This window comes from Vitis riparia, chromosome 4, assembly GCF_004353265.1.
Source record: "Vitis riparia cultivar Riparia Gloire de Montpellier isolate 1030 chromosome 4, EGFV_Vit.rip_1.0, whole genome shotgun sequence".
In the NCBI taxonomy this organism is placed as follows: Eukaryota; Viridiplantae; Streptophyta; class Magnoliopsida; order Vitales; family Vitaceae; genus Vitis; species Vitis riparia.
In genome coordinates this window covers 1,535,438-1,560,445 of record NC_048434.1, presented here as the reverse complement: position 1 = coordinate 1,560,445, position 25,008 = coordinate 1,535,438, and the positions used below count along the sequence as shown (strand labels likewise).

The 25,008-nt window shown below is 32.1% G+C and overlaps 1 protein-coding gene and 1 long non-coding RNA gene across 3 annotated transcripts; one reads left to right on the top strand and one right to left on the bottom strand.

The window, feature by feature from the left end:
* Nucleotides 1–1,816: 1,816 nt before the first annotated feature.
* On the bottom strand, nt 1,817–6,156 carry LOC117913513. Its single transcript, XR_004651102.1, has 2 exons — nt 5,979–6,156; nt 1,817–2,078 (listed from the first exon to the last, which is right to left on the bottom strand). It is a non-coding gene; the product is annotated as an uncharacterized LOC117913513 (long non-coding RNA).
* An 895-nt stretch (nt 6,157–7,051) lies between these two features.
* Nucleotides 7,052–19,400, top strand: LOC117912868 (E3 ubiquitin ligase PARAQUAT TOLERANCE 3-like). 2 transcript variants are annotated; one of them, XR_004651050.1, is made up of 16 exons: nt 7,052–7,305; nt 9,201–9,288; nt 12,874–12,931; nt 13,281–13,417; nt 13,991–14,061; nt 14,152–14,230; nt 14,319–14,449; nt 15,194–15,364; nt 15,474–15,791; nt 16,013–16,060; nt 16,169–16,212; nt 16,880–16,970; nt 17,058–17,250; nt 17,340–17,471; nt 17,896–18,630; nt 18,971–19,400. XR_004651050.1 is itself a non-coding variant. In XM_034827634.1 (15 exons), the coding sequence occupies exons 1-15, from the start codon at nt 7,137–7,139 to the stop codon at nt 18,551–18,553; spliced, it is 2,388 nt and encodes a 795-aa protein (XP_034683525.1). In that variant the 5' UTR covers nt 7,052–7,136; the 3' UTR covers nt 18,554–19,400. The 2 variants fall into 2 exon arrangements, 1 of the variants encoding a protein (XP_034683525.1); XM_034827634.1 differs by having other exon boundaries at nt 17,896–19,400.
* The last annotated feature ends 5,608 nt before the right edge of the window (nt 19,401–25,008 follow it).

Here is a 25,008-nt window from a genome sequence, read left to right as displayed (position 1 = left end):
AAATTTAATTTTAAATTTTTTTTATGGAAATCTTCTCTTTAAGAGACAATTTCCCACTTAGGTGGTTTTTTTTTTTAAAAAAAAAAAATTTTAAGTGAGAATTAATTTTTTTTTTTTTTTGTGGAAATCGTCTCTTTTTAAGAGATAATTTTTCACTTAATTTTTCACTTTGTATTTTTTGAAATTGTCTCTTGAAGAGACGATTTCTCACTTACAATTTCTTTTCTCTCTCCTAATTGGACAAAACTATGGTAGACTTGGAATTATTTTTCCTATTACGGTAATTTAAGAATTATTTTTAAAAACTACCGTACTCTTATCAAAAATCCACAAATGAATCTCCAACCTCACCTACGCACATCTGAACACAAACATGGAAAGAGAGAGAGAAGGATTAGTTAATAAAAAAGATCGACATCAACTAGCAGAAAGTAAAAAAAATAGTGCAACTATATCATGAAATAGACAAAATAATCTATTACATTAAGCAAATAAATTTTGATAAACACACCACAATCCAAGATTCAAACTTGATTTACAAGAAACAAGGAATGATTCCATAGGATTGAGAATTAAAATTAGTCTCGACCGACTAACTATGAATTTAAAAACCAAAGGAAGATGGTTCGGTACTTCGGTGTCATGAAGTAATATATTGCAACACAGCTACTTAGGTTGTAAATGGATGAAGAATTTAATCCTCATATTTCTTTATTCCCTTTGAAATTATGTTATTTATACCTGAAGGATGTATAGCCCAGCAAACTTCATTTGATATAAATTATTTCTGACAGACCATATTCTGAATTGCCTTTTCAATGGTCAACTTTCCAAGAAGTTTCATTTCATTAGCCTCTGAACATTATGGTCATAATCAATAAATGTTTTCCATTTTGATAATCAATTCTAGACACCACTAAAGGCCTTGGCATCTCTCCTGACCTATTACATATTACAACTTGTTCCATTGTCAAGTTTCAAACACAGCAGAAACTTGAATGTGTTGAACCCAACACTATCCGTCAAAAGGCCAAGCTTTGTTTCACAAATCCCAAACCAACTAAAATGGGCTTGGTCTTGGGCTTGGGCTTGGGTTGACTTATCAGGAAAACCAGAACCAACATGATTCAAATTAATATATACAGAGTATTACATAAACATTAATATTTCTAATTAGAAACTAAGAAGGAAATAATCATTAGAGAAATTACCCATATTATTTAATATTTTAAATAGTTATAAACAAGGTAAGAAACCCAATTCTAATTTATTTCAGCTGTTTCTACATAACTTTGCAGCAGACATGCAAAGTTATAAAATATTGACCGACATTTAAAGTCATAAAATTTTGACTAATCGACTACATGATGGGGCACTAAGTAATATAAACTGTATAAGTTGGGAGAATAATTGAGTAGACGTCAACCAGACCGGCCTCACCAAACCTGGATTAAATGCGTCCACCCTGAGGTTAGGTGAGCTGACCTTCAACCCAAACTGCCAGAGTTGCAGTCCAAGTTTAGTAAAATATCTACTGAATGAGGTATCAACATATAACAGCAAGTTTTTATTGCTGCTATGTTCACTCATAGAGTGATGGTATATTCCAAAAGATTATTTTCATTTAATGAAGAACACAGACAAAAAAGAACATTTGGTGTATGACATGGCCCCGGATAGAGCTGGAAGGAGAAAATAGGATTCACATTGCTGATGAAGGATTTCAGTTGAGCTAAGTAGATCAACACAATAATGATCCAGCGGAGGATGACTAAAAGTTTATTTGGGGGAAGAAAATGAATGAAGAAGGCTAGTAAGAGTGTAAGACCTGACATTTTTAGATATCTGACTTGTACTTCTTGTCAAAGGCGGGAAGTTGGCCAAATTCAAAATGAAATTGTATGAATATAATAATTTTGCTCCATTTCTACTTTATGATTCTTAATTCTTAATTCTTAAGACTCTAAAATACAGACTTCTAATTGAGAAACAGCACCTTTCCCTGATATATGGCAGTGTGTTGTAGTTCATTCCAAATTTCTGGACAAGGACTTCATTTCGCCTCATGCCTGAGTACCCTGTAAAATAGGAGGATAGAACAGCAAGTGAGGGAAGCTTCTTATAAGAATATCTTCTTTTATTCTAACATTAAATATATGATTACATGATAGAAATGAAGCTACAGATTACATATAATTCACCATTCAAGACGTTCAACATCACAGCAATTTCATTTAGAATTACCCTTGTTCAACCAGAGTAATGTACAGAATTTTGGACCGTTAGCTAAATGGATAGCCAAAGAACAAGTCCAAGTCAAATAGCGATGTTATGAAGCACTCCTTTTTACATTATTGTAGAGACATGATAATTCAATTGTAAAGATAAATAAAATAGATGATTTCCAACCATGGCAAGGGAGACAGAGGCATGGGCACACAGTTCAAAGTGAGTAGACAGAATTCCATACTCGATCTGAAAGCCACATTTGATAGAACTCACATACATTTCTTGGAAGGTGCACCTTCCATGTTTTTCAAGATTCAACCGGAATAAATTATTTCAGTTCTTATAAATGCTTGAACACTTGAAACCAAGATCGCTAGGTCAGGATTATATCCAGTTGTAGATTTCCTGTTAAGTAGATTATTAGAGCAGGAGTTCATTCATATAATGAGCGCCGGCCTCTCAGTATGGGGGCTTGCGTTCCAACACAGGTAACAAGCCCTGCCTTCTTACTATTCTAACCTGAGTAACTGCGGTAAATATTATGGTACCAGAACAAGAATATTATAGAAAGTTAGAAACTAGAAGGGAATGCCAGAAAACAGATGTGGTTCACACTCATAAATAAACAATCTCAATAGACAGAATCATAGAACTAACCTAGCAGATAAAAGGTAATATGAACAAATGCTGTATTTGTGCTCTGCATTGATCACTGATCCCATGTGAGAAGATATACAGGATATTTTCAATCATCCAATATCCAATAAAATGATTGTATTGGAAACTGACATTTGAGTGACCTACAATCTTGAACTCTCATTATCTTCTAAATTTGGTAACGGATCCACAAGTGTTAGCAAAAATTATAATTTTTTTTAATAGGCAAATTAACTCTCAATTGTATAATGCAGTGCAGTCAGCTGCTTATGTAAAGAATGAAATTTCATTCAACTATGCACCAAAATATGAACCAACTTGTACCATGATTTGAGAAGGCTTAGTGTCACTATTCTACATAGAATAAAAATAATTAATTGCCTTACCTGGTGAGCTTAGACTAACATTTCATAGAAGCACTAAAACAGTACCAGATAAACTAATTTTCCGACCATATAGGAAAACCTATGGTCAAAATTGAGGACAAGATAAGAGAATTGAGAAAATAAAGGCTAATCTTAATAGAAAAAACACCCAAGAGGGGGAGGGTGAATTGGGATTTAAAAAATTCTTTTTCAAACACAATAAATTTAAGCAAAAAAAGCACAAATATAAAGGGATAAGGTTAGAGAAAGCAAACTTAGATTATATAGTGGTTCGATACTTCCTTGCCTACGTCCACTCTCCTCAAGCTCCTAACTGAGTGAGGGTTATACTATACTTGAAACTTTAACCAAGCTTCTAATCACCTTTACACTTGGATTCCGCCTCCAATGGGCTCTTACACAATCCCTTTAAGTCTATACTCACTTGAAGCTTTTAACACTCAAATAATAAGCTTAAATCCCTCAACCTAGCTCAACAAAGGTTCAAATACTACTTAAAAGCTAGGAAGAATCACAAGGGTGCACTAAGGAATATGCAAATAGAGGTTTAATGCACCAAAGAGAGAATGAGAGCTTTTGAGGCAAGAACAAGTAGGTAAACAAATAAATGCAGGTGTTCTCTTACTCAAAAATGAAGTGAAGCTCTTAATTTATGGGTTTCTATCCTTGAGAGCCAAAATGCCAAAAAATAGCCTTGACTGGTCGAGGTGGGGGTCGATTGGTTCACTAGTTGTTGGGCATTAAATGCATGGCAGACGATCGTTAGGCCTCGACCGGACCTCGATCGGGAAGACATCCCTCGACCTGGAAGACATATCCCTCGGCCGGGAAGACATATCCCTCGACCGGGAAAGAAAGGTTACTGGAAAAGAGAGAAGATTTTTTGCATTTCTCGATTGGACCTCAACCGGGAAAGTGTAACCGGTCGATCGGTACCCTAGCTGGTTGAGCCGGTTGGCCATTGCCTCGACCGGTTCGCATTTTTTGGCTCGAAAACCTATATTTTTTTGGTATTTTCTTTTCTAACACTTAGGCAAGGTCTTTAGGTAAATTAATATGTCAATTTTGAAACGATTTGCCTAAGGTTCATTTGATAAAATTAGGGTTTTAATGGAAATGTAACTTTAACGTATAAATCGAGTTTTTAAAGATGCATGAAAAGATACGATAATCCTAAGTGCACCCATGCATTCATCTTACATATGTTTCTTATGATTAAAGGTCTTCCAAATGTCTTGATCTTGCATCCATTGCATCCTTTGATGAATTTCCAAACCAACACCTAAAATTCTTTATAATTCAAACAAATTAACCACTTAACCATGGTTTGTTATCATCAAAACGCAATTAGCAGAACCCTTGTGTTAACAAGAATGTCAGTTGAGATAGTTGGGTCACATGCAACATATACCATTAACATATATAGCAACCTACCCAATTCATGTTGAAGATGTTGAAACAAGTGAATAATGAGAAATGCCATGTCAACCTTAATGTTCTCAACCAAAGAGGCCTAGATAGAGAAAATAGGCTAAAAACAAAATTTGTACACTCAACCCCAAACAGTTGAGAAAAAGCATTCTTAAGTCAATCCATTTTCCAACTTCTTTCAATAACAAGCAACCTAGAGGGAGTGTACACCTTGCTGAGATAACCAAAGAGACTTACCATTAAGTGCATAAACATAAAATCTAAAGTCTATACTGGCACCATAGTCTCAAATAGGGGAGGAAAAATAGAATTACAGTCATAGATCAATAGATAAGCAAAGATATGGGCTTGTATGAGTAAAAAATAAAAGCTCTACCATTAGCGACGGGTTCAAAGCTAAGCGAAATTCTAGAGAATATTTGCTATCCTAAGATTTTCTTGTAATTCTTGTACGATGAGGAGAAAAAAGTAATTAGGTCAAAAGAAGGTGCCATTTCGAAGTTCCATCAATAACTTGCTTGTGTAGGTGGAGTTCCGGGATTTTCTAAATGACTATCTAAGGAATCACAAAAGAAATTCTTTCAACAAAGATGTGAACTAAAAAGGTTTGGTTGACAAAACATAAAGCAGAGATGAAACTTGATATAGCTCATAACAATACATATTTTTGTTAATAAAATAACTTGTAACCACTACTCAGGGAAATAGTTTTAACTTGTTTTCCAACTGGAAGGACTCAACACACTCAAGTCTAATATCCCCATATCCTCTCCAAATCAGCCTAATTACAATTGCCCATTGTGGCCCTTTTACCCAACCTTTTAATAAAATTTTCATGATTCATTATTCGTTATTTCTATACTTCATGAAATCTTCTCCTTTGGTTCAGAATTTCAGTTTAAAAGCTAGAAAAGTAACACGCAAGAGAATTAAATTCAATATACAAAAAGCCAAAAGCAGTGACAACTTCAAAACCCAATGCATTTACATCAATCTCTAAAACGCCAAATTCATTCTCATAAACTCATGAAAACATCAAATGGGTGGGTGATGTAATGAATTTCTGAGCAAATTTCAAGTCAGTGTTCTTCTCAAACCACCATTTCAACTAAAACCCACGGAATTCAACTCTCCATTTTCTAATACAACGTGTAAAACTGCATCAAATTCAAAGACCCATCTCGAATTTTCTATAAAATTAACATGGATCTTGGTTCTTTACAGAGCAAGCTTGGGAGCGAACCTCGTCCTTTGATAGGAAAAACTAGTCTTTACCTGCGAAAACCACTGCCGTTGATCGGACAAGAAGCATAGTGGGTGCTCCAGTTGGGGATTCGACTTCCAATCTCTCCCGCTCGCGCCCTCTCTTAAACCTGTACACTGTCGTTGCAGTGGCTGGCTTCGCAGTTTCCAGCTCTGTTTTGCACTGAAACGGTGTCGTTCTTCATCAGCAAAGACGAAGACCCGTCCAAAACGGTGCGTTTTGTGCCACCCTTTCTCAAAAACATGCTTTTGGAGACCGTGTTATAATAAAAATATTTGAAAATTCATAGTTTAAAAAAAAAACAATAATAATAATTTAACATATTTCAAAATATCTCAAAACATCAAAATTTACCACTAATTAATTATACGATTAATTGGAAAATACATGATTAAATAATAATCTATGGTTTTTACTTATGATTGTTAGGAGTAAAAGTTAGAATTTTTTTTACAATCCAATTTTATTGGCTACTCGTTTTTTAAACTATCCATCCATTAAAACTAATTCCTTAAATTTTTTATTTTCTAACTCTAAGGAAGAGCATCAAATTATGAAAATAAAGGTTATAAAAATATGTTTCCTCAACTGTTTTCAAAAACTACTTTGTGAAAGTATTTTTCAAAAATAATTCTCACTTACTATTGGAAGTAAAATTATGTTTCTCAAATTAAATATAAGAAATAAATTTTAATCTATTTTTCATAAAACTTTATATACTTATTTAAAATACCAAAACTTTGATTCATTCATCGTATTATCAATCAATTCAAGTAACATTTTACAAAAATAATAATAAATTTAGAATAAATTATTATCTTATTTTAAATTAAATTCTAAAAAAACCCTTGAATTAAAAAATTGTGAAATATATTTTTTAAAAACAACTTTCAAATTGATTAATCTAAACCAGTTTAGTTGATCTATGTTTGTAACATTTATTACTACAAAATAAAATTGTTGGTCCAACCCTTCGGTCCAAGTTCCGGCCCAAAACTATCGGCGTCACGCGCACGACACGTGACTTTCTTCTCCTTTATAACCGCTTCGATCCCACGCCCACGTTATTAGGTTTCTTCTTTGTAGCTTCACCTCTCATGACAAAGCCTTCGTAAAATCTGCGAAACTCTCTGCAATTCCCTGCTGTTCTCCACCGAGTCCACTCAGCCATGTCCGTACGTTTCAAATTCAGAAGCGCTGTGAGCTTCGACTCGGTCGACATAGAAGGTCGGCCCTCCATATCGGTTCGAGATCTCAGGTCGAAGATCGTTCGCCACAAGAATCTCAATATCTGCCATGACTTCGATCTCGTGTTCTCTGATGCCGTCACCGGTCAAGGTCAACTCTCCCTTTCTTTTATGTGCCAGTGATTTGTTCTTTGTTCTTTTATTTCTCTGGTTTTGAATTGAATTTTTATTTGTTTTGGAATCAATTGGATTCGTCTTTATATCAATATTGAGTCTCATTACATTTTTAAACAGAAGAAAATAGGAAGAAGAATAAGAAGAGGCACGAAGTCGGTCTTGGATGCCTTGCTACCTCGTCCTTGTCCTTTGATTGAATTTTTAGCTCGTTTTGAATCCATTGGATTTGTCTTTGTTTCAATATTGAATTTCTTGCGTTTTGCGTGGAGTTTGTTTTTCTGGCTTTGCTTCTTCTTTTTGTTTTGAATTTGATTTCGGTTTCTAATTTGATTGTTCCTCCCTTGAAATATGCTTTTGCTGAGAAATGAAAGATTCGAGCTCTGTGTTGCCTAGGATAGTTAATTTTCAGTCATCTTCCGTTTGTGATTTTGCTGGTTTTGAGAAATCATTCGAGTTCATTTTTTGTATCTTTGAGTTTCATCTGTTCTATATGGTAAGTGTTGGCTTCGTTTTTGTTTCAATTTTTGGTTTCGTCCAAAAACGTAGGGAAAGAAGGGAAAATAAGGTAAAGGAAAGATTTGAGCTCTAGGTTATCTAATTTAATGTCTAATTCATATTTCTTTTGTGATTTGGTTGGTTTTTAATTGAATATGTGCTCTGGTTGGTTGCCAAGGGACTGTTGGAAAAGAATGTTAAAAGAAAAAGAAGAGAAATATGGCCCTGTGTTCTCTGCGTTCCTTGTTTTTTGATTAGTTTTTCTTGCCGGCTTGCTGTCTATGTGTGGATTTATTTTCTGTTTGAAGGGGGAAAAAGAAAAACTAGCTTCTGTTTGCATTGAATTTAACTTGATTTCAGGTGTACTAGTATATGTGGACTTTCTGCCATCACTAATTCCTTTGCTAAAATGAAGAAAAAACAGAACAAAACAACATCTTTGCAGGAGGTCTTGACCACCTGTTTCATGTCCCCCTGCTGTCTCTGTGTTGATTTATTTTCTGTTTGAAGGGGGAAAAGAAAAACTAGCTTCTTTTTGTATTGAATTTAACTTGATTTCCAGTGTACTAGTATCTGTGGGCTTTGGGCTTTTTTTTAGTTTTATTTTTTGATAGGTAAATTTTTGTCCCCATTGGGGCTTGAACCTAGAACCTCTCACAAACCCTCCTTATCCCTCTACCACTTGAGCCAGGCCTCAAGGGCTAGTATCTGTGGGCTTTGTTGGATGGACAAAGCATCTGTCTCAGGACTGGTAATGGCTGGGAAAATTGAAGGATGGATTGGATTTGCAGGTGGTCAAGACCTCCTGCAAAGGTGTTGTTTTGTTCTGTTTTCTCTTCATTTTAGCATAGGAATTAGTGATGGCAAGAAAACATTTAATTTTCAAATATGCTACTAGCAGTTGTAACTATTGATAAGTATTAAAAGAAAAAAATCTTGAATTTTCTTTACTAAAAGGCTATAGTATGATAAAACAAATTTCCCATTGATTGATGTGTATTATTTGCATATTTTGTGTGTGTGTTTAATTGTTTTTTTAATTTAGTTATACATTATTTTGGTTGACCAAAAAATGAAAGAAAACTCAAATTCAATGAAGTCAAATGGTTGATAGGCACAATAAAGTGAAAGCCTTGTTTTCTCAAGTTCCAAATGATGAAAAATCTAAGATTCAAAAATTTGCTTTCCTTTTTCCTTTTCTGTATCCCATGAGCAGACAAGGGAAGCTTAGATTACAATTTACAAAATTTTTTGTACTTAAAATGATTTGAGTATGACTATTAATGCTACGCTTGAATCTAAGTAACTTTTGCATTCTTTGTTGTTGTTGTTGTTGTTGTTATTTGTTAATGTTTTTTTTGGGTTTGGATGCAGAATATGTTGATGAAAATTTTCAAATTCCAAGTGGTTCAAGTATAATTATTAAGAGAATACCTGCGGGATCAGTGCCTTCAGCAGCAAAGTGAGATTTCTCACCTTTTAAATTAATTTCTTAGAATAAATTTGTTTTCTACTGAAAATTTTTCATAGATGGTTTTGATTCAAGATTTTGTTATTTTATGATTAGGAGAATTATGAATTTAGGAATGGTGGAGCTATTTGGATTGGGAAACCTTATTACAAAATGTAGGAATGAACTATGGCAAGATATTTGAAATGGACCATCAATTATCCTCTACATATTTTGCCCCATCAAAGATATCTTTTAATTGATAGGCTAGCAAAGATATTCTGTTTATCATTTCTTATATAATGCTTTACATCAAATCCATTCAAACTAGGGAAATTTACTGATTTTTTATCTGAGGCATCCAAGGTAGTGTCAGTTTATGCTTTTGGTGACATTAATCTCTTTTAATGTTAACTATTTTTTGGAATAGATATTGCAGTTTCCTCTTAAAAGAAAATAAATCTGCTAGTATTAATGGATTTCCTCCTTGGAAGATAAGGGAGAAATCTGCTATGGTTATATAGATAGTAGGGAAGAAAATCTAATAGGGTTATATAGATAAGGAGGGAGTAAGTACATATTTTATTGTAATCAATCAGCAACCCTCTGTCTATGTGGACTGGTATTTACAATCTCTCTCTGTTTATTTTTCCCCCTTTTTTGATAGGCAGATAAAAATTATATTAAACAAGCCCTAATAAGAGGGGGGGCTACACCCTTGTATGGAAAACATAAAGGGAGCACCTGAACCCTAAATAGAAAAAAGAAAAGAATGCAAGCTTGGTCAGAGATATTGCATGGCTTGAGGTAGGGTTGGGTATTTGCCTTCTAATTATTTGGTTTTGTTGTTGAGTGCTCCATTCAAGTTGAGGGTGGTGCAAGATTGAGTTGACCAATGGTTTTGTGGGAGGTTTGTTTGTTGTAAAAGGTAATATGTATTTAAAGAAGGAAGACTGATTTTGATTACAAACACTCTTTATACCTTGCCTATTTATTTCATGTCAGGGTTTGTGATTTATAGAGTAGTAAGGATTTGTCTTGAGAAGATTTAGGGAGAATTTCTATGGTATGGGGGTTGCCAGGAGAGAAAGATGCACCTGGTTATGTGGATGACCATCCTTTGTGAGAAGACAAAGGAAGGACTAGGTATTAGAAAATAAAATATTTTCTTAAAGAAGGCTTTCTATTAAGTGAAATGGTTTTCTATAGCTGAGTCATCTTTGGTAAATTTGGGAAAGTAGAGGGTGGGTGGTGCACTGAGGGTATGACATAGTTATTAATAGTGCGCCTAGGCCCAAGGCGCAACCATTTTCTTTTTCTTTTATAAAATTCTTATTCTTGAAATTTCTATATGAATATTAAAATTCTATATACTTTCTTTAGGGGTTTTTTCGTTGGATGATTCTTTTAACTGTCTAGAATCTTGAATTTGTTGTTTTGATTGAATATTGGATCATATTTTATGAAATTGACACGCACCTTAGGTTGCATTTCATTTCAACTACGCATGCACATTTTGTTGTGGCTTGCACCTAAGCCTTAAAGGATTTTTAGGCCTTAGATGCTCCTGGTGCTCTTTTAAAACTATGGAGTACAGAACATATGGTTTGGTGCTTTTGAAAAGGGATTGGAAAGCTTGGGATTCCTTCTATTTGGGGACTAGTATTTCTTTAGGGAATGGGTGCAAGATGAGGTTTTGGGATGATATTTGATGTAGGGACATCGTTCCAAAAGAATCGTTCCCTTAGTTGTTTGTTTTGTTTCTTATATAGGGGTTTGGGTGGTGTTCTGTCATTGGAAAGCTTTCCTTTAGAAGCGGTAGTCCTATCCTTTCAAAAACCCTTTTGATTCTGCTTCTCCCATCATGGTTCAAAGTTGCAGTATCAATCATGACTTGGAAAGTATCGAGGCACATCGGTCTCAGTAACTCAAATCAGTATTGAACGATACACAAAATATGTTAATTTACTAACTCAAAAAATTTCAAAAATAAAAATAATTAATCAATATGGTAAAATAATTATATTTTTATTCATTAATTATTAAACTATATTAAATGATATTCTTTTATATGAACTTTATCATTTTTTAATTATTTTTCTCAATTTGTAAGTATAATAAACTTAATTATAAATCAATTAATTTATCAAATGTTTATATTTATAATCGTATAAATATGTATGTTTTTACCTTTATGCCATAGCCATATAAACATCCTCATTTACCTTCCATATGTATTTTTAAAATCCCATCTTCAGCTCATACATATAATCAGAAATCCATAATGTCAGATAATACTATAATATAATACCATATATATCATTGGTATGTAAAAAAAATACCCAATAAAAAATATCTAATACCCATTCTTTCCAAAATCTAAATACTAAGTAAGGGTGATTCTTCGTTCTCAAGCTTTCGAGGTTTGTGAAGTATCACCAGATTCACCACTAAGACATCGTCCCTAACAAAAAATCCACATCACCGTTCAAGATGTCACCAATAGCAAAAATATTTCAAGTTGATGATTGGAGGAAGAAAGAACATCACCGTTGCTTCTAAACTTTCAGTTGCCACAATAGCAGTAGCAGGCAACCAAGAGGGGTGATTTTATGGATGAAGAAGAAGAAGAGGGATTTGTGACATAGCTTGGGGCATTGGGGTCGAATCCGAAACTTGGTTTGAGTCAAATGAGTTTTTTTGTTCCAAAAAATCAGCCAAGCTAGACAATTCAAGGTGAGTTAACACGGAGTTGGTGTTCAATGTTGTAAATCGTAACTCAGGTATCGGAATCATCTTGAACCTAGTCGAGGTAGATATGACTTGACCGAGTCCAGTACTTTGAACTCTGTCCCCCATAAACATCAAAAGAGGCTTTTTGTATGGCGATTGTTGTATACCTCTTGTATGCTTTAAGTGTACTTTCTTTCTTATTCAATATAATCTTTTTTACCTATAAAAAAAAAAAAAAAAAAAAAAAAAAAAAAAAAAAAAAAAAAAAAAAAAACATCAGAAGAGGCTTAAGGCAATTGTCTTCCACAGTTTCTTCTCGAACTTCCCATTAAAATATCATGTCAAATCAACATGGTCTCATTTATTGAAACAAAGAAAAATAGAAAAGATCAAAGCCCATACGCTGTGCTGCCTCTACATGAGAAGGCTGTTACCTCACTCATTTTGATTGCAACCAACACCATTTAACCAGTCTATTCCCTTCTTATGAATTGTCCGGTAGCAAGGATCTTCTACCATGGTGTTTTCCCAGTATTTGAGCACATCATATTTTGTTTGGAAATCAAAGAAATATATAATTGTGGATATATGTTATGACCTGTTTTAATGGCTTCCACTATTTTTTCATATAATCATATTTGCATGCTGAGACATGGATGGTTAAGACTTTTCATTTTCAGTCACTAGTACAATGGTGCAATTACTGCTCTGTGTCAAGGAATTGAAAACTAGCCTAGCGAACCCCACCTGAACAAGCCTTATCCCATAGATCTAAGGCTTGTTTGTCTGGGTGGTTATTTTTATGGTATAAGCTAGTGTTTTTTCTTTTTGTGATTTCTCTTATATAATGTTACTTTGGTGCAGGGCTTGCATTGATTCAATTAAGCATGTTGGGAGCAAGGATGCCAATCTTGTTCATAAAGTATGTTAAAAAACCTCTTTTTTGTCATGTGATCTTAAATAAATGAGTGATTTTTGCTGGAGATAAAAGGTTTTAGTGCAATTCTGGCACTAGGAGAAGTAGTTTGGGATGTTATAACATAGCTCTACACTGCCCCTAGTTCTTTCAAATTAGAACACTACTAGTTCTATAATTCTATGTTGAGGCCTCTTGCACTCCTGTGAAACGCCTGCTTGTCTGTGTCCTTTGCTTTTTATTTTTGTTAAGTTTGTTGAGTCATGGGTAAAATGGTGATTCACTTTTGCACTCTGTTATTTATCCTAATCATTCTATCATTTTCCTCCTTGATGTCACCCTTCTTATTTTACAGAATGTGGAGATTGATGACTTTGATGACTTTGGGATTGACTTATGTCCCGTTCCTCAGCCATCCTTTTGTGACTCTGATCTTGATATTGATAAGATGAATTGCAGTGGTAGTGAGATCAAACCAAGTACAGTACCAAGGTATAATTGTTTTCTCAGCATTTTGATCTCTTTGGGTGCTCAGTTGCAATTGGTGTTGAGGATTTGTTAGTGGAAATATCAGTTGGACTTATCTTTTTGAGATATCTGATCTTGTAACATGGACATTTTAAGCAAGTGTTGTTCCTTTGTAAGACACACATTGGACACTTCTAACTGTCATGAATTCTCGTTATTTTGACATTATTAATTGAGATCTACATCCAATATGAACTATACCATACCTACATGCAGTTGCTGAGATAATAGTGTGCCCTTAAGAAGCTCATTAGGCATTTTGTATTCATATGATGCACATTTCATAAGACATGATATTATTTAGTCTAAATGTGGTTGACATGATTTAATATTTTGATGAGGAAAATGCTAAACCTCATTATCTTTGTTTCCGAATTTTCCAAATCTGAAACATATATATGTATCTTGGAATCTGATTATCATAGCACAAACACCACAAATTTCTGTTGGATTTTTAGTTTAGTTCATCTTTGATTTTCTTCTTTCTTTGTTGAAATCTTTCTGCACACATTAATAATATACTTGGTATTGACTTAGATGCTCAAAGCCACCTGTGATAGTATGTCAAAAGCTTGAATCAAGTGACCTTAGTGAGGCTAGTCCAAGAGGTATGTAATGTTGCTGATTGGATGTGTGGTTTTTGACTAATCATTCTGGTGCATAGTTCTAATCTTCCAATGCTCTGCTTTTGGTGTCAGGTTCTACTCACAAAGTTCAAGGGAATACTCCTCAGACAAAATCAAAACCTAAAGTTGAAGAACAGACAAAGTTAGAAAAGTAAGTTTCTTGTTGTTTGTTTCTTTCATTCTTTTTATAGTCATTAATCTCACACATGTTATTTTTGTGTTACAATGTAAATTTAAAGAGTGGCTCATGCCAATCCTCAAGCCATTCAGAATGTTGATTTACCATCAGAGATGAAATGCTCTCTTTGCAACACATATTTCAAGAAGGCTGTGATGATACCATGCTGCCAGCACAGCTTTTGTGAGAAATGTAAGTTTTTAAAGCAATAGTTAGCTGTATTCTGCACTGATACATTAGGTACATGTTTTGGTTGCTTAAAATAGATAGAGGTATCACAATAACTACAGGATACACCCATAAATACAATTTTATTTAACAATATTGAACATGATATGTAGTTCCCCTCGCATGTTCCCTCAATATTCATGGTCTGGTGCCTTGATATGTGCTTGCTTGTTATAAGATTTTGTGAAATTTGGCATTTCCACATTGAGTCAGCTAATTGTTGCCTTCGTAGATGGTGTGTTATGACCTTAAACTACCACATTGCTTTGAGATACTTTTTAGTGACACACCCACATATATTTTCTTAATACTTGATTTCCTAGGACCATACACTGCTATGTTATCTTAGTTTATGTTTGATAGGGCCTCAAATATGGTGTTGCCTCGAGATATTCTTCCTTGATGTATGGTCTCCTAGGATATTAGGCTGCCTCATTGCTTAATCGATGCTGGCCTTAATATAAGGTTTTACCATCATGTCTCTACATATAGTTTCTTGGGACCTTAGATTACCATGCTGCCTTGATATGCTTCTCTATGGTTTAATAGAACCTTGCATTAATGTGTTCCATAATTGATGTGTCACTATGGTCACAAAATTCTACAGTTCATTCGTCTTCACAAAATTTTCACAAATTGCAGTTACTGCTGTATGTTTCCCATTTGTGTCTAACATTGTCATATCTTACTGGTTGAGTTCTGTTGCAGGCATTCATCTAGTGCTGGTTGAGAAGGCACAATGTCCCAAGTGCTCTTCTACAAAATGCAGAGTAGAAGATCTGCTGCCAAATTTGTCCCTTAGGCAAGCAATAGACCATTTTCTTGAGTCTCAAATTCTGCTGAGTGGTTCTGATGATGCCTTTCATAGATATGCCCCAGGTGAGAGAATAAATCAGTGCTTGATTGTCCAAAATAAAAAAATAAAATTAAAAAAAAAAGAAAAGGAAACTCTTCATGATGCTTGACTAATTGAATTACCCAAATGCAGATGGAGAATCTGGAATTCAAGCAAATGATTTTTCTTTTGCTGGGACTATTCTTCAGAAAGATTTGGACTTGCCTCATTCTCCCTCTGCCACAGGGAAGGGGTCCAATTATATTATGACGGAATCTGCCTATGATTCAACATCTAGAAATAATGCATCCATGGGTATTGGTGGTTCTCATAGATTTGATTCAGCTGCTGGTAAATCTTTGAAGTCAGCTCCTTTGTCACAAAAGATCAAGCAAATAGTTGGTGAGAACGATGATTTCCAAGGGGAAAACATACCTACAAATTTGTGTAAAAGTCGTGTGCCTGAGGAAGGTATTGAGTAACTTCTCTCTGCCTGTAATCTTTTATTGAGGTTCTCTTCTCTGGCTGTATCGGATTGCATTAAAGAGGTCTAGCTGTTAATTGTAGGCATGATTCAGGGCACCCCTTTCTCATGGAACTATAGTTCCAAGGTCTGCATCACTATAGTTAATTGTAGACATCATTTTTATTTTCTGACCTTAATGTTTCTGTTGTTTCTTATGTCACTCCAGCTGATTCCACTCTGAAGAAGAAGAAGGAATTGTGGGTTAATACATCAGGTACAATCTACATCTTTCAGTTTTATATTACTTCAGCTGAAACTTCTTCTAGGGATCATCTCTCTCTGTATCTCCTTTCCATTTTAATCATGCTGATGGATTTTCCAGGTGGGGGCCAGAGTGTTATTCCTAATAATGGTAGAAACAAAAAGGTAAACATTTTGACCAAGTCTGTTTTCATATTTCTAATAAATTTACTGTTACAGTTTATGTTAATACAATAATTATCATTAGAGAGTATATGGTGTTCAACTACTTAAGACATTTGTAAGCATGCATTTTATTATATTAGCCTTGCTGGCATTCTGAGGATGTGCACAGGCATGTGGGGAGAACACCTTATTGTCTTTTAAAATTTCTTCTATGGACTTGACCAATAGAAGATATCGAACATGTCTACATGAGAACTTTTCCAAGGATTGTGATAAGCACCCGGATTTTTGGGACTGAATCCTGAGACTACATATGTTTTCCTTATTCCTGGTATTATCATTGAAAATTTCTTGTTGCTGATTATGTCAAATTTCCCCAGTCTAATTCAAATCTAAGTATTTCTTTTTATTTTTTTATTTTGCACTTAAATGGTTGTTTAGCACCATACAATTCATGATGCCTAATTTTTCAGGTTTATCTCCTGCATGTCATATATCATACCTGTAGTGGCACAAACTTGAAAAATTGTTCTATCAAGTTACTTTCTTGCTTCAATTAGTGGTCATGTCAAACATGGCAAAACCAAAAATGAAAATAATTTTAAGAAAGTTTTGGAAGGGAATTTTTTTCTTCTAGCTATTCTAAGTTAGTTCGTTGAAAATTCAGGGGGACAGGGCCTGTTACACTTGTGGTTCTCCAGACCATTTAATGAGAGACTGCCCCGCTGCTCTCAGTCAAAATGCTATGCTTCAAACAGGTAAAGATTGTAATCCTCATTTGCATTTGATGAGTGGATGTGCTTTGGAAGGCTCTGTTCACAATACCTAATCTTGTGATTTGGCAGGTGCCATGTTCCCAGGAGTTATGCCCGGTTTATCACCTTACTGGAATGGGACTCCATCACCGTATGGCAGGCCCTCTGTGAATATGTATGGAAACCCAGGGATGATGGCCTTCAATGCTACCATGGTTCCGGTTACACCTTTTGCCGTTCCTGCATATGTTCCATCTATGTATTGTGGTCTGCCTGTTAATGGGTAAGTTCGTTTTCTTATTTATTAGCTGCTGTTTGTTATGGATTGTGTCCAAATAGTTTCCTTATACATGGGGGTTTATTAACTTGCAGAGGATATATGGGGATGGGAGGTTTGGCACCACCAGTAGGGACCAGTGCTGAACGGCCCTTAAGCCATCCAGAGTTTTCGGAGCTTCACGATTGTAGAAAGAAACAGAAACTTTTAAATCACAATATGAAGAGGTAACTTATGTGCATGGAAGGCATTTACTTGATAATTTTGGTGCCTTGGTTTGTGCTTTTTGTTTTTATTTTTTGTACACATGCTAAGTACCTCATGCCATCCCACTGATGCTTCAACTACGTTCAAGTTGTTATAAATCAACCATTTACTTTGTAGCCATTAATCAATCAAGGGTTTTTCCCATAACATTTTCCTAGAGCCTAAAAATATGAAATTGGGTGATGATGCCTGTGAATGCTGTGCTTCATGGCATGTTGTTTTAGACTCGGTTTCTTCAACCAAAAACAATTTCCAAAGATTTAATTTTGGTGTATAAATGTTTTCTCGTATTTGGTTGTTTTGACATCTCTAGAAAAATGATTGTGTTCCTTAAAATCCTTAATGTAATACTCCAGATATCTAACAAAAATATCTGCTTGACAGAGATGAAGATGAGGATCTGAATAAGTGGTATCGGTACAATGACGCAGAAAGGTCACATGGGCATAAACCACATATAGAAAGGGAAAAGAGTATAAGCGACTCTGAAGACAGCTCTACTCAAAGGTTAAAGAGAAAAAATCGCCATGACAAACGCTTTGATGATGACATCCACTATGGTGATGAAAGACATGAGAAGAGTTCTCGTCCCATTGTTGGAAGAGATAGGAAGCCATATCACACAGAGAGATCAAGCTTAGAAATAGATGACATGCCTTATAGCTCCAGCTGGCATAGCGAAGATGGGCATAAAAACCATCATGAAAGCTCAAAAAAACACAATGACCAAAGAGGGCAGTGCAGCAGCGATTCTAGTCGCAGCCGCCATCATACCAAACACCAAAAAGATGATGAAAGAAACATAAAAAAACAGAGTGAGAAACATCACAGACATTCACAATCTGGTTCAGAGCAAGGTTCGGCCACCCAACAAATAAAGCAGGTAAAAGAGAGAGACTCCAGGCACGGGTTGGGACATGATAGGCACAATGCAAAGTCCATGAACAACGATCATGAACATGACAGGTGGCAGATGGCCACTGGCTCAGACCACGACCACAGAGACGAGCATCCTCGTCATAAGCGGAAAAAAGTCCACTAAAACAAGTAACAGGCATGTCTTCTGAGGAGGTAACAGTGTATATAAAAGTCACATCTCGACCATAGGTGACCCATCTGGTATTGTCTCTTTTCCAGTTAGGTTTTCTGTATCAATTTGTTTGATTACTTGTAGTCTGTTTAATTGGTTTTTAATCAGTTTAGAAGTGATGGATATATTATTAGGATGTGCAGAGTCTGTTTAATCATCTTTAATCAGTTTAGAAGTGATGGGTATATAAATATTTTTAGGATTTGCACAAAATTTTGGATACACAGACTTATTCAGCTCCTAATATGAATTCTGTGTTGGTTTTGTTGATACAGATCTAGTAGAGTGATGGGCTTTTGGACCGTATCAAGTGATTGATATTAATTTTTTATTAGTTTTCCACTTAACTGACCCCTCTTCATTTTCTAGCTTTTGAAGTCTGGAAGCTACCAAACAATAGGGCTTGGATGCTTTATGCTGTGCCCACAGGCATCTTTCCCCAGAGATTGCTAAAGCCGGTGAAGAAGGTATGTTTTCCCTTTTGCGTATCTGAATGCTTTAAAATAAAAATAAATACAAATAAAATAAAAGAGGAGGGTGCAGAAGAACAAGGAGGTTTCACCGGCAAAAGAGTACTGGTAACGTGTGCTTAGTCCCTCAAGCCTTCACGAAAGTGCTTGGTTTTGAAAGTGATTGAATCCTAAAATTTTTGGATACGAAGGTAAGAAAAACGATAATGCTGCTCGCTCTTCTTAATATGTCAAAAGTGAGTCTTGGAAACGATTTCCGACACAAATCATTCCATTCCATGATCTGTTGCTTTATTAAAAAATAAAGCTATCTTTATTTGAAAAGGTCATTTCAAATGTGATATATTTGTATTTTTTATTTTTGAAATGGAAATAAATTTTCTAATTTTTGATAAATTCTTTAAATTAAAAATAAAAATAGAATAATTATATGGCCCCATACAATTTTTTTTGGTTTTATTTTTAAAATAATTAAAAAAAATAAAAGTAGGATATTTTGTATAAAAAAGTATGGATTTATTTTATGTCATTAAAAATCACGTTCAAGAATAGTTTTTTAAAATAAATTTTATATCTATGATATTTTTTCAATTTAAATCTTGGTTTTCGAAATTTATTAAGAAAAGAAAAAAAAGTTAAAGAAAATGATTTTTTCATAATTCTAAAAAATATTAAAGAAAATTAAATTTAATTAAAATTTAATGTATTTTAAAATTATTTAATTTTTATATTGAATAGTTAAATGAATTTAAAGTAATATATTAAAATATATTTTAAAATATATTTTTTATTTTCTTTTATTTTATTTATATTTTTACTCAGTTTTTTGGAAATCAAATATAATTTTAAGAATTTTTGTATCTTATATAGAAATTATTACTATATTTAATTTTAAAAATAGAAATATAAGATGTTTTTTATTTTAAGAACTAAAAACTTCAATATAAAATGTCGTATTTTCTTTTTTAAAAAATAGAAATTTATTGTGTTCTTAAAATTCTTTTTCAAAATTTTAAAATTTTGTTGGTAGTTAGAAGTTCTATAATTTTTTACAAGGCTTTTTATTTTTATTTTTGAAAATAAAAAATAGAAAATATATTGAAATATGCACTAACTAATTCAAAATTTTAAAAATAAAAAAATAGAATATATATTGAAATATGCACTTTTACATGTTTTTCTTGATTTTTATAATTTTTTTTTATATCAAACCAGTGGAAATATTGTTTAAACATAAATAAATGTCAAATATAATTTATTTATTTTTACATTTTTGTACTACTAGTACGACACTTGTGTTAAACATACAAGACATTTATATTAGGTGTACCACCTATAAGAAAAAAATTATATTAGGCGTACAAGGCTTTTACCAGTCAAGTCTACTATGAATATATTTAGATATTTTTTTATTTTTTGTTTTTTGTTTATTATTCATATTATTGAAAACTTTATTTATATGTATGCATAAATATCAAATATATATATATATATATATATATATATATATATATATATATATATATATACAAAAAACTTGTAATAATTATACAAGGTATTTGTACTAGTTGTACCAAACTTGTACAAGTGTGTCCATCATGAATATCTTTATGTGTTTTTATGAAAATTAATAAAAATGTGAAAATGTCTTATATATGTGTTAATATAGAAAAAAAATTATATTAATATTTATGCATGTATGTAAATAAAGTTTTTAGTAATTTGGTATGGAAAACAAACAAAGAAAATGAAACAAAATATATACATAAATTCATGATTAATAAATTAGTACGTGTATTATAAAATTGTTATTTAATTAAATTTCAAAAATAAATAATAAATAATAACAATAATAATCAAACATTACATTAATGAAAAATAAATTAAGATAAACATGTTTTATAGAGTTGTTATTTAATTAAATTTAAAATAAATAATAATAATAATCAAGTGTTAAATTAACGAAAAACAAATTAACATAAACATGTGTTATATAGGTGTTGTTTAATTAAATTTAAGAAAATTCATAATAAAAAATAATAATAATTAAACATTAAATTAATGAAAAATAATTAATATAAACATGTCTTATACATTTGTTATTTGGTTAAATTTCAAAAATAATTTCTAAATAAAAAATAATAATAAGTGAACGTGAAATTAATGAAAAATAAATTGATATAAACATGTTTTATACAATTCTTATTTAATTAAATTTTAAAAATAAAAAATAAAAATAATTATAAGCAAGTTATATTAATGAAAAATAAATCATTATAAATTTTTATTTAATTACATTTCAAATATATATATATATATATATGAAATTTAAATATAAAAAATAATAATAATCAAATATTAAATTAATAAGAATAAATTAAGATAATAGTTGCAACTTAAAAAAAATAAAAACTATATAAATATTAAATAAATTTTGAAAAAAATATTTTATTTATTATTTTTTAATTTTTTTTTAATTTTAACATATTAATTATCATGAGTACTTAATTGCACATTTTCTAAAGAAAATGCTTTAAGGGTATTTTGGGCATTTATTACTAATAAACTAAGGCTTATATCCTTCACAACAATTTTATAACTTCTTGTAACTTTCCACACTAATTTTATAACTTCTTATAACCCCTTTACAATAATTTTTAAGCCCTGCCTGAACAAACATAATTCTTAATTCTCCGTTTATTTTAAAAGAAGCATGTTATTCAATAGGAACTTAGAAAGTTAAATAATCTTTTTATGGTACTCCTTTCACTTTTGATTATGTCAATGTAGACCAAGGTTATGTTCTTTCTTTTTTTTTTCTTACTCTTCTCTCCATCTTTTCCTCCTTCAAATAAAAATGGTTTCTTTAGTACAATCTCACACTATCTATTCAAATAATCACTTACTTGAACCTTTATAAGGAACAAATGCTTCTAAAAGATTTGGAGTCATTTGTATGTCTCTAATTCTATTAGAGGAAAAGTGTAGAGAATTTTAGAGAAATTTGAAGACATTCACACATCTTCACAAATAAATGGAAGAAGATGGAGAATGTAGAAATTTCTAGTGAAGTATACAATCTCTTGGACATGACTTGGATATAGAATTTGTGTAAGGAATTCTAAAAAATTCTAAATTAATAGAAAAAACTTTAGGATTCCGGAGAGTTCCTGGAGTGTATAAACAGAAAACAACCTCATTTAGTCAAGATACCATGCATTTGAGAGGTTTTAAGCTTTGTAAAGTGTTCTAGTGTAATACAAGCTTTCATCCTTTCGATGTTCCTAGCTTCTGAGTTGCGTGGCATTATTGTGTATAACAAGTTAAGTTTGGGGAAAGATTGACTTAGTAACATCAAATGGCTCTTGTTATTTAAGTATCATAGACGATATTAGGAAATTACTAAGTCCATGATAAATAAAGTATTTTTTTGGAATTTTTTTTCTTTGTCAATGTCTTAGAAGCATAAAATCATAGTGACTTGTGAGTATAGAAATCCGTTCTCTTTGAAAGAGATATTTGTTAATAAAAATGCATCCTTGAATAAATTTTTTTTTCTCTAAATTTTTTATTGATATGAATTTCTCTTTCCTAATTTTTTTTAAAAAAAATTCCTTAAACTTTGTATCAACAAGCATAATCCAAAAGTTTTACAAAAGCTTTCAAAAGGATTTGAAGAACCAAAGTCTCTTTCACAAAGCCATAAATGGCTAACTATCTAAAGTATGGTATTGGAAGTTTAGGAACTATATGGCAACCCAAAAGGTCACTTAATATGGGTATATGGTTGTTGGAGGTTTAGCCACTATTATGACCTATATTTCCATATTCAGATCAATAATTGAATTAGAAAAATTATTGCTTCATTGGTTCATTGGTTGTGGTCAAATTACGGTTGAATAAATGATATCATAAATATATGATTTATATTATATAAAATTAATAATAATTATAAAAAAATTATGATTATTAAGCTATTTAAGATGTAGGTAGTCATTTTGGACTTGTTGGAACTGAATGATTTATTCGGCTTGAACGACTCAATACCAATTTGATGGCAAATCAATTCACTTAGGCCAACTAGGATCGGTCGGTTCATTCTGGGTTTCAAAACATTGATTGTGACAGCCCAAAAGGAAAGTTAATATGGGTATAAAATTCTGACCCCTTCCTAGTTGCTTTATACATATAATGAAAAAGGTTATGAGACTAATCTCCTACCACTTTTTTTTTTTACACAATTGTGCATGTTTCAAATATTATTATTATTACTATTACTACTTTTTTTTTTTTTTTTGGTGTTATCAAGCTAAGGATTATCACATTCATGTATTTAGGTTTTTGGGTTGAGATGGTTTTTCTAGAATTGGGTTTGACCATTTCATCTTAAAATCAATTAATGTCCTTCTTGATAAGAGTAAAACCTTTTTATGAAATTCAACACCACCATCATTTAGGTGAGTGCATTTTTGTCCTTGGGAAGTTGTTTGGGGATATTTGAGGCTTCTAGGAAGTTCATTTGTCTTGATGTGAAAAATAACATCAATTGAAAAATTAAATGGATAAAATAATTCTAAATGAGGAAAAATAATCTTTACTTTAAAAATATGGAATATGTTTTTTAATAGGATAAAATATATGACTTTTTATATCTATTCTTATATTATTGTATTTAAAAAAAATAGTAATATAAACTCCTTTTTCAGTCCACCGAAAATTTGAAACCTTATAAGAAACTTAAACCATCCAAAATATTATATACCTAAAATATTCATTTCCTTTTCCACCTCTTCTTCCTTCCTTCCTTCCTTCCTTCTTATTCCTTCGAAAATATATAGATATAAATATAATTAAATTAAAAGAAATCTAAGCTTGATCTAGAGATCATTTGGCATGAAAATAGTGAATAACAGAGGTTTTGATTATTAAGAAATTAACCAACAAAAAAAAAAAAAAAATCGATGTTCAGAGTTTTAGTGCCTTGTTTGGAACTATACTATTGGATATATCTTATATATATATATAAGTAAGTTTTTTCTAGAATTTGGATGGGGATAAATTACGAGGAGGAAGGTAGTATATGAATTAGAAAAGGCCAAACAATCTTTGCACCTGAGGAATTTTGTCTAAAAAAGGGGCAAGGAGCCTCTGGTTAGGTCAAAATAGATTCCACTTGGTTTTCTTTGTAAAACCATTTTCGTTGGTACTGTTTCTTCTCAATAAAGCATACAGTTGGAAATGCCAAATTCTTATTTTCATATAAAAACCAAATGTCTGTATACTCAACTTAATTTAGTTTTATTACTAAGAAGGAGGTAAATCGAGTGTCAGTCAAATTTTGCATAAAACTAAGTAATAGGATGGACTAAAACTTAATATGTATGCAACGAGACAATTAAAATAAATTACAAGTAAAATTAATACAGAAGTAAAGCTTAAATTTGTTACAAATGATAAATTAATAAAAAAAAATTTTTATTTAAAATTTAGATTTTAATTAAAATTAGCATTTTAACTTTTTATATTCTTTAAAAATAAGATTTAGGTTTAAAAAAACAATTTATACTAAAATATTTTTATCCCTTATTATTTATATAACTGGGTTTTTTATTATCTGTATATTTTTATTTTTTATGAAGTGTATCTTTTGACATTTTTGTTAATATTTTTTAATTATTTATTTTTTATGTTATGGTATATTTTATATAATTGATAATATTTTTACTATAAGCACACTTGAAATGTGACATTAGAAATCAGTAATTTGAAAGCATCAACCAGGTCATGTTACATGTTCTAAGCCCAGTTCATTTTGTACCCAAACGTGGCCCAATTAAGGGCGACTGCTACAACAATCTAAGGCCATGACTCAGTTTGCTACCGTTCAAGAGGAAAAATGATTAATTTATCAAAATTCTTTCTTTATTTGTTAATGCA